The sequence below is a fragment of the Gekko japonicus genome, unplaced genomic scaffold (genome assembly GCF_001447785.1).
Source record: "Gekko japonicus isolate JY-2015 unplaced genomic scaffold, Gekko_japonicus_V1.1 scaffold23, whole genome shotgun sequence".
Classification (NCBI taxonomy): domain Eukaryota; kingdom Metazoa; phylum Chordata; class Lepidosauria; order Squamata; family Gekkonidae; genus Gekko; species Gekko japonicus.
The window spans coordinates 1114874-1124688 of NW_015163094.1; the positions used below are offsets into that span (position 1 = coordinate 1114874).

A 9815-nucleotide genomic window follows, 5' to 3' on the forward strand; every position below is an offset into this window, starting at 1 on the left:
AGCAGGTGGAACAAGAGGTGCTCCACCCTCAAAAATCAGAAGGTAAAAGTCTTCAAATTTCTGGTTAGTAGCGCTTTCAGTTAGATTTTTATACAGATATCATTGTGATAAGGCTTTTAGCTAGTAATAAAGACATGGGAAACTTCCTGACCTTCAATGGGGCACCACTGGTGCCAGTGCCAGAGGTTAGGAGTTTGGGAGTGCTCCTAGACGCCTCCTCAACGATGGAGGCCCAGGTAGCAGCCACTGCCGAGTCGGCCTTTTACCATCTTTGGCTGATTATGCTGTCGGCTCCCTTCCTTGAATGCAATGACTTAACAACAGTGATCCATGCAATGGTCACCTCGAGACTGGATTACTGTAATGCCCTCTACATGGGGCTGCCATTTTCACAAATCTGGAAGCTGCAGCTGGTGCAAAATGCCGTGGCCAGGCTATTGATGGGACTCCCTACTCGGGAGCACATCCATCCTGTGCTAAAGTCATAGCACTGGCTGCCTATAGCATACTGGATTCGCTTCAAGGTGCTGGTTCTTAGCTTAAAGCCCTTTATGGCCAGGGACCTACATACCTGAGGGACCACCTTTCCGCATATGTACCCCAGAGAGCGCGGCTTTCAAGGACCCAGAATTGACTGGCTCTCCCAAGCATTAAGGAGGCCAGGCTGGTGACAACTAGGGCCAGGGCTTTTTCAGGGATGGCTCCACTCTGGTGGAATGAGCTCCCAGAAGAGATCAGGGCCCTGCGGGACCTTTTACAGTTCCGCAGGGCCTGTAAAACGGAGCTCTTCTACCAGGCCTTTGGAGCTGCCACCATTACCACCACTACCTCTACTCCCAACAACTGACACCTTATGGTGGGAGAACCCTGATCTGCTGGACCCTTCAATTGCTGCCTGAGCTAATCACCCAAGACAACTGAAGAAGACCAAAAAGCTGACTAAAATGAGGAAATTATGTTTGCTTTATTATGTTACTGGTTTTAACATTGTTATTTATATTAATTGATGTTGATGATTTTACGCTGTATTATTGGAATTTTATTCTGTTGTGTAAGCCGCCCTGAGCGGGGTAAAAAATTAATAAATAATAATCATAAATAAAACTTTAAATGGAAGTAAAGTATTGCTTGTCTGAGTGGAAGGCACTTCATTTATGTGGGAGGGTGTTCTGTGTGCTCCCCCCCCAGCTGTAATTCCCCACAATACAATGTTCCTGAGGATCCTCTAATCTTTAAAACTTGTTATTGTTGGTAATATCTGTTGATCATGTAAAACAAACTATAGTATAAATGTGGCTTGTTCAGCAAATCTGTTGACAGACGAATTTCCAAATTCTACCAGTTCTAATCCCCAATCCACTACTCATTTGTCAAAGTGCATTCTGTACAATAATTTCAAGTTGCAGTTCTGTGTCACATGCTCATTCTGGCTTGCTCTTAACCTGCTTCTGACCTGAATGCTTGACTTTTCTTTCTGTCTGACAGTGTCCTTACTCTTGAGTGATTTCAGTATTCATGTTAATAATTGTTCTCAAACAGTGGCTTCTGTTTCTTGTTCCTGACTACCACCTTCAGTCTCTGCATCCTTGCTCTGTCTTGAACACTTTAGATCTTTCCTTCACCAAGAACACTTTGCTGTTTAATACCCTATTGTTTTTATACCCAACAGCATTGTATACAGTCAACTTTCCCAACTGTGCTTTTTGTTTCCTTTTTCTGTGGATTGCAGTCTATGCTGGTTAAGGCACTTAGAAGCTATGTCACGTCTTGTCATTTCTGTCACTGCTCACTCCTGAAATTCCACTTTGTATTTGCTTTTTTTTTTTAGCCTGTCCTTAGCTCTTGGCTTATTCCTACCAGTTTCTCAATGAAATTCATCCTTCTGTCCAGCCCAGGCCCACTGTGAATGAGCTAATAAAAGGGTGAACAGACCTCCACCCAAATCTACTCTGCTCCAGCAAGTTTTTCCCCCATAGGTGAGGGTGGAAGATAGAGAGGAAGCTAAGCATTACGTTCTTGGATACAGTTTTCCGTCCATATTTCTCTTTCTATGCTTTCTTCAATCATTTCCCTTTCCTTCCATTATTTATCCTATTGCCCGTGTTTAATTTCTTAACTTGGCATCTTGATCCTCTCTTTTCTAAACTCCTGGTTGTCATCTCTACATGCAACCTTCTTTCCACCACACAGAACTTATCCCTTTCCCCTGGTTCCCTTCCTGTTGCATCAAAATATGCCAGTAGTTTCCCTTGGATGACTTCAAACGTGATGACATTCAGTGCCACCTGTACACTGATACCAAATCTCACCTTTATCTGAACTTTCTCTCTATCCAGTTCCGCTTTTGGCTGTTTGGTATTTTCCCATGGATGTCTCCTTGCCATCTCAAACTCAGACTAAATTTACCCATCTTCCCAGCTGTCTTACATTGTCCATATTTGTTGACATCACCATCCACTATACCAAACAGGCATGAAGCCTTTATTTCCATATTCAGGCTGTCATCAAGTTATGATACTTTTCCCTTTATAACTCTGGATCACTGTGATCATCTCTTGCTTTGACTTGCAGCCTTCTTTTCTCTGGTTGCCTACTGTTGGACTATCCCCCTTGCACCCGTATCCAGTGTTCTGTGGCCAAAATCATTTACTGTTTTCATTTTGACCATAGTTCCTTCATTCCAAGATGGCTTCTGGCAATTTTACTCCCGCGAAGCCCCATTCGATTCCCACTTTACGACACACCTCCCTTCACGCTCGAGGCGCGCTGATCCGCCAATCATTTCCCTTTCCTTCCGTTATTTCTCCTATTGACCATGTTTAATTTCTTAGCTTGACATCCTGGTTGTCATCTCTCTCTACATGCAACCTTCTTTCCACCACACAGAACTTATCCCTTTCCCCTGGTTCCCTTCCTGTTGCATCAAAATATGCCAGTAGTTTCCCTTGGATGACTTCAAACATGATGACATTTAGTGCCACCTGTACACTGATACCAAATCTCACCTTTATCTGAACTCTCTCTCTCTCTATCCAGTTCTGCTTTTGGCTGTTTGGTATTTTCCCATGGATGCCTCATTGCCATCTCAAACTCAGACTAAATTTACCCATCTTCCCAGCTGTCATACATTGTCCATATTTATTGACATCACCACCATCCACTATACCAAACAGGCATGAAGCCTTTATTTCCATATTCAGGCAGTCATCAAGTTATGATACTTTCCCCTTTATAACTCTGGATCACTGTGATCATCTCTTGCTTTGACTTGCAGCCTTCTTTTCTCTGGTTGCCTACTGTTGGACTATCCCCCTTGCACCCGTATCCAGTGTTCTGTGGCCAAAATCATTTACTGTTTTCATTTTGACCATAGTTCCTTTTTAAATCTGTACACTGGCTGTCCGTTCTTAGATCCTGCACAAACTTTCTCAGCCCTACCCCACCTTCCTGAGTAGATATAAATTGCCTGTCTACCATTTTTCTTCTCACCTTGACACAGAGAGTACTCCATCTTTCTGTGTTATACCTCTGAGGATGCCAGTCACAGCTGCTGGCGAAATGTCAGGTCCTACAATGCCAAGACCACGGCCAGACAGCCCTGAAAATCTGCAACAGCTAATGAACTCTGGCCGTGAAAGCCCTCAACAACATATTGAACGCCTCTACGGGGAGGAAACATTTCAGCTAGTAGATGTTTGGGGAAGGCCACTGCCTGAGACCCTGGACAGCTGCTGCCAGTCAGAGTAGACAAGACTAGCTGCCCCTTCTCCCTTGTTGTTCCTTATGCCTGGAACTCTGTACAATGCCACTTCTTGTTTCAAATGGACTTCAAAAGCCACCATTTCCATTGGCACAATCATTTAGTTTTCCTCCCCTTCTAATATGAAGTACACATAAATGGAATTAACACTCATTTATTCTTGCCTCTGTTTTCTTTCTCTTATTCCCATTGATGGTGCTTTAAATAATATTCCAGCATTTTCTTTTGGCTTTTGTTTCTAATGTACACGTGCCACTTTTTCCTCCCTCTAGAAGAGACTAAGTATTATGAGAAAACAAATGTTTCTACAATTTTTAAAAACAAATTTTGGGATTGAAAAATTTGTGTGCTTCTATCTCTTCATAGATGAGAAACTTAATTGGGAAGGTCAGACAAATAATGGGAGTGATGAGCAGAGAACTCAAGATACTACCAGACAAAAAGATGAGTCTACATGTAAAATACGCAGATCAGGCAGAAAAAGCATGTCTCCTTTTAGCACACTTTACAACCTTATGAAACATGAAGTTGATACAAAACTAACAGAAGAAAGCTTCAGCATTAAGCTCTCCATACAGCAAAAAGCAGAATATTCACCCAGAAAAGACAAAAGAAGCATTGCTGCTTCTCAGACTCCACAGAGGATATCTGTATCTGGTGAAACAATTCAGATTGAAGAGACTAAAACAGCTTTGGAGAATTTTAAACAGCCTACAGGTACTGAAAATCAAGGAATAAACATGATAGTATCCAGAAGATCTTCTAGAGTTCTTCAAATCTATGCTGCAAATGAGAGACAAGACAGAGAAAAGATAAATCTATTACATTTCCAGAATGTTAAAGAAAATGAAGATTCTGAAGTAATTAAAAGTAGTAACAATGATGCAAGTTCAGGATGTTTATCTATGTCATGTAGCATTGTAACCTTGGAAAATATAGAAAAAGCAAGCTGTTATGAAAAATCAATAAGTCTGTCAACAGAGATAGCCAATGTAGAAGTAAAAACTAACCTAAATACTTCTGGCTCTGTAGAAAGTGTTTTACCCAGGTCAAAAGCTGAGGGAGAGAGTCTTGAAACTTGTTCTAGTCCATCTTCAAGACAGGCTAGTGGTATGCTACAAATTGAATCAGATCCTTTGTTAGGACTGAAGAGCAGGAATAATGAATTGCTGGACACAGAACAGCCTTTAGATGCACAACTTTTGGAAGAAACAAAAACAGAAAGTGATCCACTACAAGATGGACATTTGGAAACAATTGCCTGCTTGGTTCACCGTAATGACAGTAAAAGCCCTCGGAGGAGTTCTAGACAAAGAAGAAATTTTACAAATACGGGTTCTGTAATCATGGAAGAGTCATTACTAACAACTAAAGATGTGTCACCTTTTAAAGGGGTAGCTGAAGAAAACAAGGTGAAATATTGGCCCCAGAAGAATGGTGGTTACATAGAGGAAAGGCCAACTACAAAAAACCTTGAGAATAATTTTGTAATGAAAAATACAGCAGGATCTTCCTGTTTATCTAAAAGGTGTCATAAAAGCTGTGTCCGAATGCCATCTAAAGATGTTCAGGAAATGAACATGTCAAATCAGTGTAATATGAAGGAAGAGCCAAGTAAATTATTTAAATCCCATTCAAAAATCATCACTTCTTTGATAGTTTTAGAAATATGTGTAGTATATCTCTTCCACAGAGACCTTGAAGAATCTAGCTTTTCTCCTTCATAGAAATTTCCAGTAGTTATAAAAGTTAAGTGACATAGGAGAATGAACAGGATGCTAAAAAGATTCCAAATGTTTGATTTATTAGCTCTTGCCCTTTTCTTTCAATTCAGGTAATGGTTTACTGAACACAGCAGCCAAATACTACTGTTATGCACGAAGGATATCCCCTATACCTCAGAATTCAGAATAACCCTTTTTTTGGTTGCTATTTTAGTTCAAAAGCAGCAATATTTTAAAAGGATTTTTTAACATTAATAACACCATGCAATAAAAGTTTGACAATAGAGCAACTTTTTAATTAGCCGTGTTCTTCTGTTCTAGCAATCCAGAAATCACCTCAAAAACGTAAACGGGGAGAATTTGACTTATCAGTTCAACCTCTTGGAAAAAGGAAGAGAGTATCCTTTGGTGGTCACTTGAGTCCTGAATTGTTTGATAAGCATTTACCTCCAAACTCACCACTCAAAAGAGGTGCAATTCCAGCAAGATTTAGTTTGCCATGTGGAAAATCACCTCAAGCAGTGTTGAAAAAAGCATCGGAATTTAAACCATGTGTAAAGGTAAACAAGTTCCACTTTTTCTGAAATCTTAATAAATGTTTTCAAGCCAGGCCTCACTGTACCAGCACTAATGGCTATGTATGTCTTTAAAACATTCCTAATCTGAGATTGAAAGTTTTGGTTTTTACGTATTACTAAACTTTTTTTTTTCACCTTTACACACCATGTGCAAATGCTGCCACATAATCCAATAAATTTGTGTAGGGAAAAGAGCAAGGGATGTAGATTTGAAATCGATAGTGAAATAGTTGTCTTCCATTCTTATGAAGGATCCAGCTCAATTTGTTTGCCCATAAATTACAAGATATTCAAACCAATTATACAGAAGCTCGGACCACAACAGTGAGGTGTAAGTTTTAGTGTAAGGTAAATGTACCAGAAATATAATCTAACCAGTTTCCAGGTCATGTGATACAGTATGAACTGCACTCCATTCTTACGTGCTTTGCTGTCATGGGGATTTATTTTTCAAATTTATATTCCGCCCTCCCCATGAATGAGCTGAGAGTGGATCACAACAACAAGTAGCACAACACAATAATAAATAATCAGTTAATACAGTAAAACAAACATTTAAAAACAATCTGCATCAGTACTGGTGCCACTGGACTAGGTTCACTTAATCCGGTTCGCATACAGATGGTGTCCTCAGTGTGTGTGTGTGGGGGATATACAGATGGTTAGTCTAAATCCGATATCTCTCCAACCCACCTACTTCATATGAATAGCATAATAAATATAGTTGATCAAAGTCGTATGTATGTGAAAAAGAGCTAGCAGTTTACTGGACCAGCTACTGGTGTGTGAGCATGGATTATTTTATTTGTCACACCTTTAGCCTGTCTTTTTTTGTCCTGATGTCTATATGCTTACAAGTAAATTTGTCAAACTGTTAATTCTTAAAAACTCATAGGTACATTTCACAATTTTTCAAGTTGAATTGGGGTTCTTACATTTATACTCTGATTTTTTTTTTCCTAGCAGGGTTTCTCTGGAAAAGATCAGCAGGAGAATACATTGCTGAGAAAGGGGTCCCCAGTGGCCTCGCCCACAGCCCAAAGGTCCCTAGCAATGTTTTCTTGTAACTCGCCCCACATGAGAGGGCGGTTCTCTGTTTCTCGTGTTGATGTACCTTCTATTAGTTCAGTAGAACAGAATGTTCCTGCAAAAGAAATTGATGTAACTAAAGAAATAAAAACTCCTGAAACTTCTCACCAAGATTCCCAAAATGCTCAGTCAGTAAGGAGAAGCGGCAAGCTTGTTTCAAAGAGAACTTCCTTGCACAGGAGGAGTGGTGCTATGGATGCTATTCGTGCTAAAAGGCAAAGTGGTGCTTCTGAGGCCAATTTGATAGGTTTGTTATAATCGTTCAGTTCAGTGTTTCTGAAACAATAGTATATAGTAATTTTATAAAGCGCCAGTAAATAATTTCAGAATTGTACATAGAAATACAGCTTTTTAATATTTCATTGTACTATTTAGGGGGAATGGGACAGTGTCATATTTTTTGTTTTAAAACACATGGAAGTTAGTAATATGGCACATCTTGATCAATTGTTCTTGCAGTTTCAAAGTCTTGGGCTGAAGTTGTGAAACAGGGTATTCCAAAATCACAACGAAGGACTACTCCTAAATGTGGCCTTAAAAGAAGACCAACTAAGAAAATGCCTACAAAAGCACTAAAGGTACTGTTCAAAAATTAGGCCTACTACTACTATCAGAGTTCAGTAAGTAGCCTCTAATTTAGTTGCTGAAGAGAGAAGAATGTTTTCTTAATATGGAATTTTTTCATAACTACAGGAGGACACAGTTCATAATTCGTTGGTAAAACGTGGTTTGGATCCAGGTGTTCAACCACAGTGGGGTGACTTACATTATTTTTGCACTTCTCCACAGTGGACCTCAGTTTTGTTCCTCATGCATGCTAAGTGTTTTTAGAAAGCGGACAGCCAGGTAGACTTTTGCTCAGCAAGTCTTCTGATTGGTCGTTGGAGATTCAATTGGCTGTGCAGATTTTTAAGAATGTTGCTTCGGCTAGAGTGCCACCACAGCACAAGAATATTCACTGTTGTGACTGAAGGCAAGCTGTAGCAGCCATTTTGTGGCTGTGCCCACTATGATGTGTCAGTATTCCAAAGGTGCCCACAGCTTCAGAAAGGTGGGGGACCCCTGAACCAATTAAAGGTTGAGGTATCCATTCCAAAATTCCCTCAAAGGATTTGACTAATAAAACTATATCCCCAGAATCACGTGAGTTTAAAACCCAGGACTTTAGGGAACATCCACAAAGCAAGTTGTGTGCAAGGGAAGATATGAATGAATGATGTTTATTTATGATCAAAGACCATTTGTCAAAATAATACATATTCGTTAAATACAAACAGATTAGCTTTCAGTCCAAAAATGTATATTTAGACACATAATCTTAAAACTCTTAAAATGTTAAAAAATAAAAAGTTTAACAGTCCATTATATTAAAATAACTATGAAAATGTCTAAAACTAAACTAATTATAAATCATGCAAAAGGTGATTGAGGGTTTTTATTGTGGAATTTTACCAGCTGCAAGCAGAATTTAAGCTATTTGTCAGGAGTTTTGCTGATTTTCCTCTGTCAGACGTCTCTCTAGATCAGCACTATCTGCATCAGATGCTGGCCTATCTAAGAGGGGAGATAATTATCCCTATAAGAAGGGGAGATATGTGACATGGTGGACCAGAGGAAATGCCTTTGATCATTTCCCCACACTCCACTCTAGTTGGATCATACTAGTGCATTGTGACAGGAGCTAGGCGTTCAAACCAGAAGGCAAAACATGAGACCCTATATGCTTAACATGATTTCTTCATCTTGGGGAAACCTGAGAGACTCACACAAAACTGGCCTTCTTTATCAGACAATGCAGTTATATTTATGACAAGGGGACAGCTCTGAAAAGATTATGCTTGCTAGCCTCAGCCTGTCACATAGTTCACTGCTAGCCACACTCAAGCCCTGAGCAGGCATGTATGCATGGAAAAGCAATTTGGACCCAAATTGTTCAGGGCTTTAATAGTTATAACTAACTAGCAGTAAAGCCCATTGTGAATCCAATACAACGGGATCTAGAAAGAGGCTCTGGGGGAGTGCTCTGGCTTTGGGCAAACAGTGTCAATTTGCTGTGTTGACCTCAGCAGGGTATAATGACAGAGTCCACTGTTTTCTCCAGAAGAACTCATCTCTGCTACCTGAAGAGCAGTTGTAATTGTGAGTGATCTGTAGCCCTCACCTGGAGATTGGCAGCAATTGTTACCCAGGACAAAATGGCTGGTTTGGAGGGTGGAGTTGGCAACCCCATCTCCTTCCCAGCTAACCATCAACCTACCATTATCTGCCCCTTTGACTTCAGCTGACTTCTGCCCTCCCTTCTGCAGAGCAGTTGTAATTCTGAGTGCTCTCCAGCCCTCACCTGGAGATTGGCAACAATGGTTCCCTATGTGGGACTGACTGGTTTGGAGGGTGGAGTCTATGGCAGTGTACCTGTCTGAGGTCCCACCCCTCCTCAAACCTCACCCTCTTCAGGCTCCATCCCTCAAATCTCCAGGAATTTCCCATCTGGAGTTGGCAACCCTATCAGGACTGGCCCCAATGTGTTTTCTCCCAAAGGCCAAAGTAGGTGACAGGACCAAGCTTAGATGCCTACCAACAGGCACTGAGGGGAATGTAGGGTTGCCAGCTCTAAGGAGGGAAATACCTGGAGGTTTGGGGGGTGGAGTCTGTAGAGGGCAGCAT

At 40.7% G+C, this 9815-nt stretch overlaps 1 protein-coding gene across 1 annotated transcript in view; it reads left to right on the top strand.

Annotated features, from left to right (window-relative positions):
* MKI67 (marker of proliferation Ki-67) overlaps positions 1 to 9815 on the top strand; it is a 50931-nt gene that overhangs the window by 19336 nt on the left and 21780 nt on the right. The window contains exons 6-9 of the mRNA XM_015406539.1: positions 4127 to 5374; positions 5806 to 6044; positions 7029 to 7398; positions 7611 to 7729. Coding sequence (XP_015262025.1) covers positions 4127 to 5374; positions 5806 to 6044; positions 7029 to 7398; positions 7611 to 7729 — 1976 coding nt within the window. The remainder of the gene's footprint in view (positions 1 to 4126; positions 5375 to 5805; positions 6045 to 7028; positions 7399 to 7610; positions 7730 to 9815) is intronic.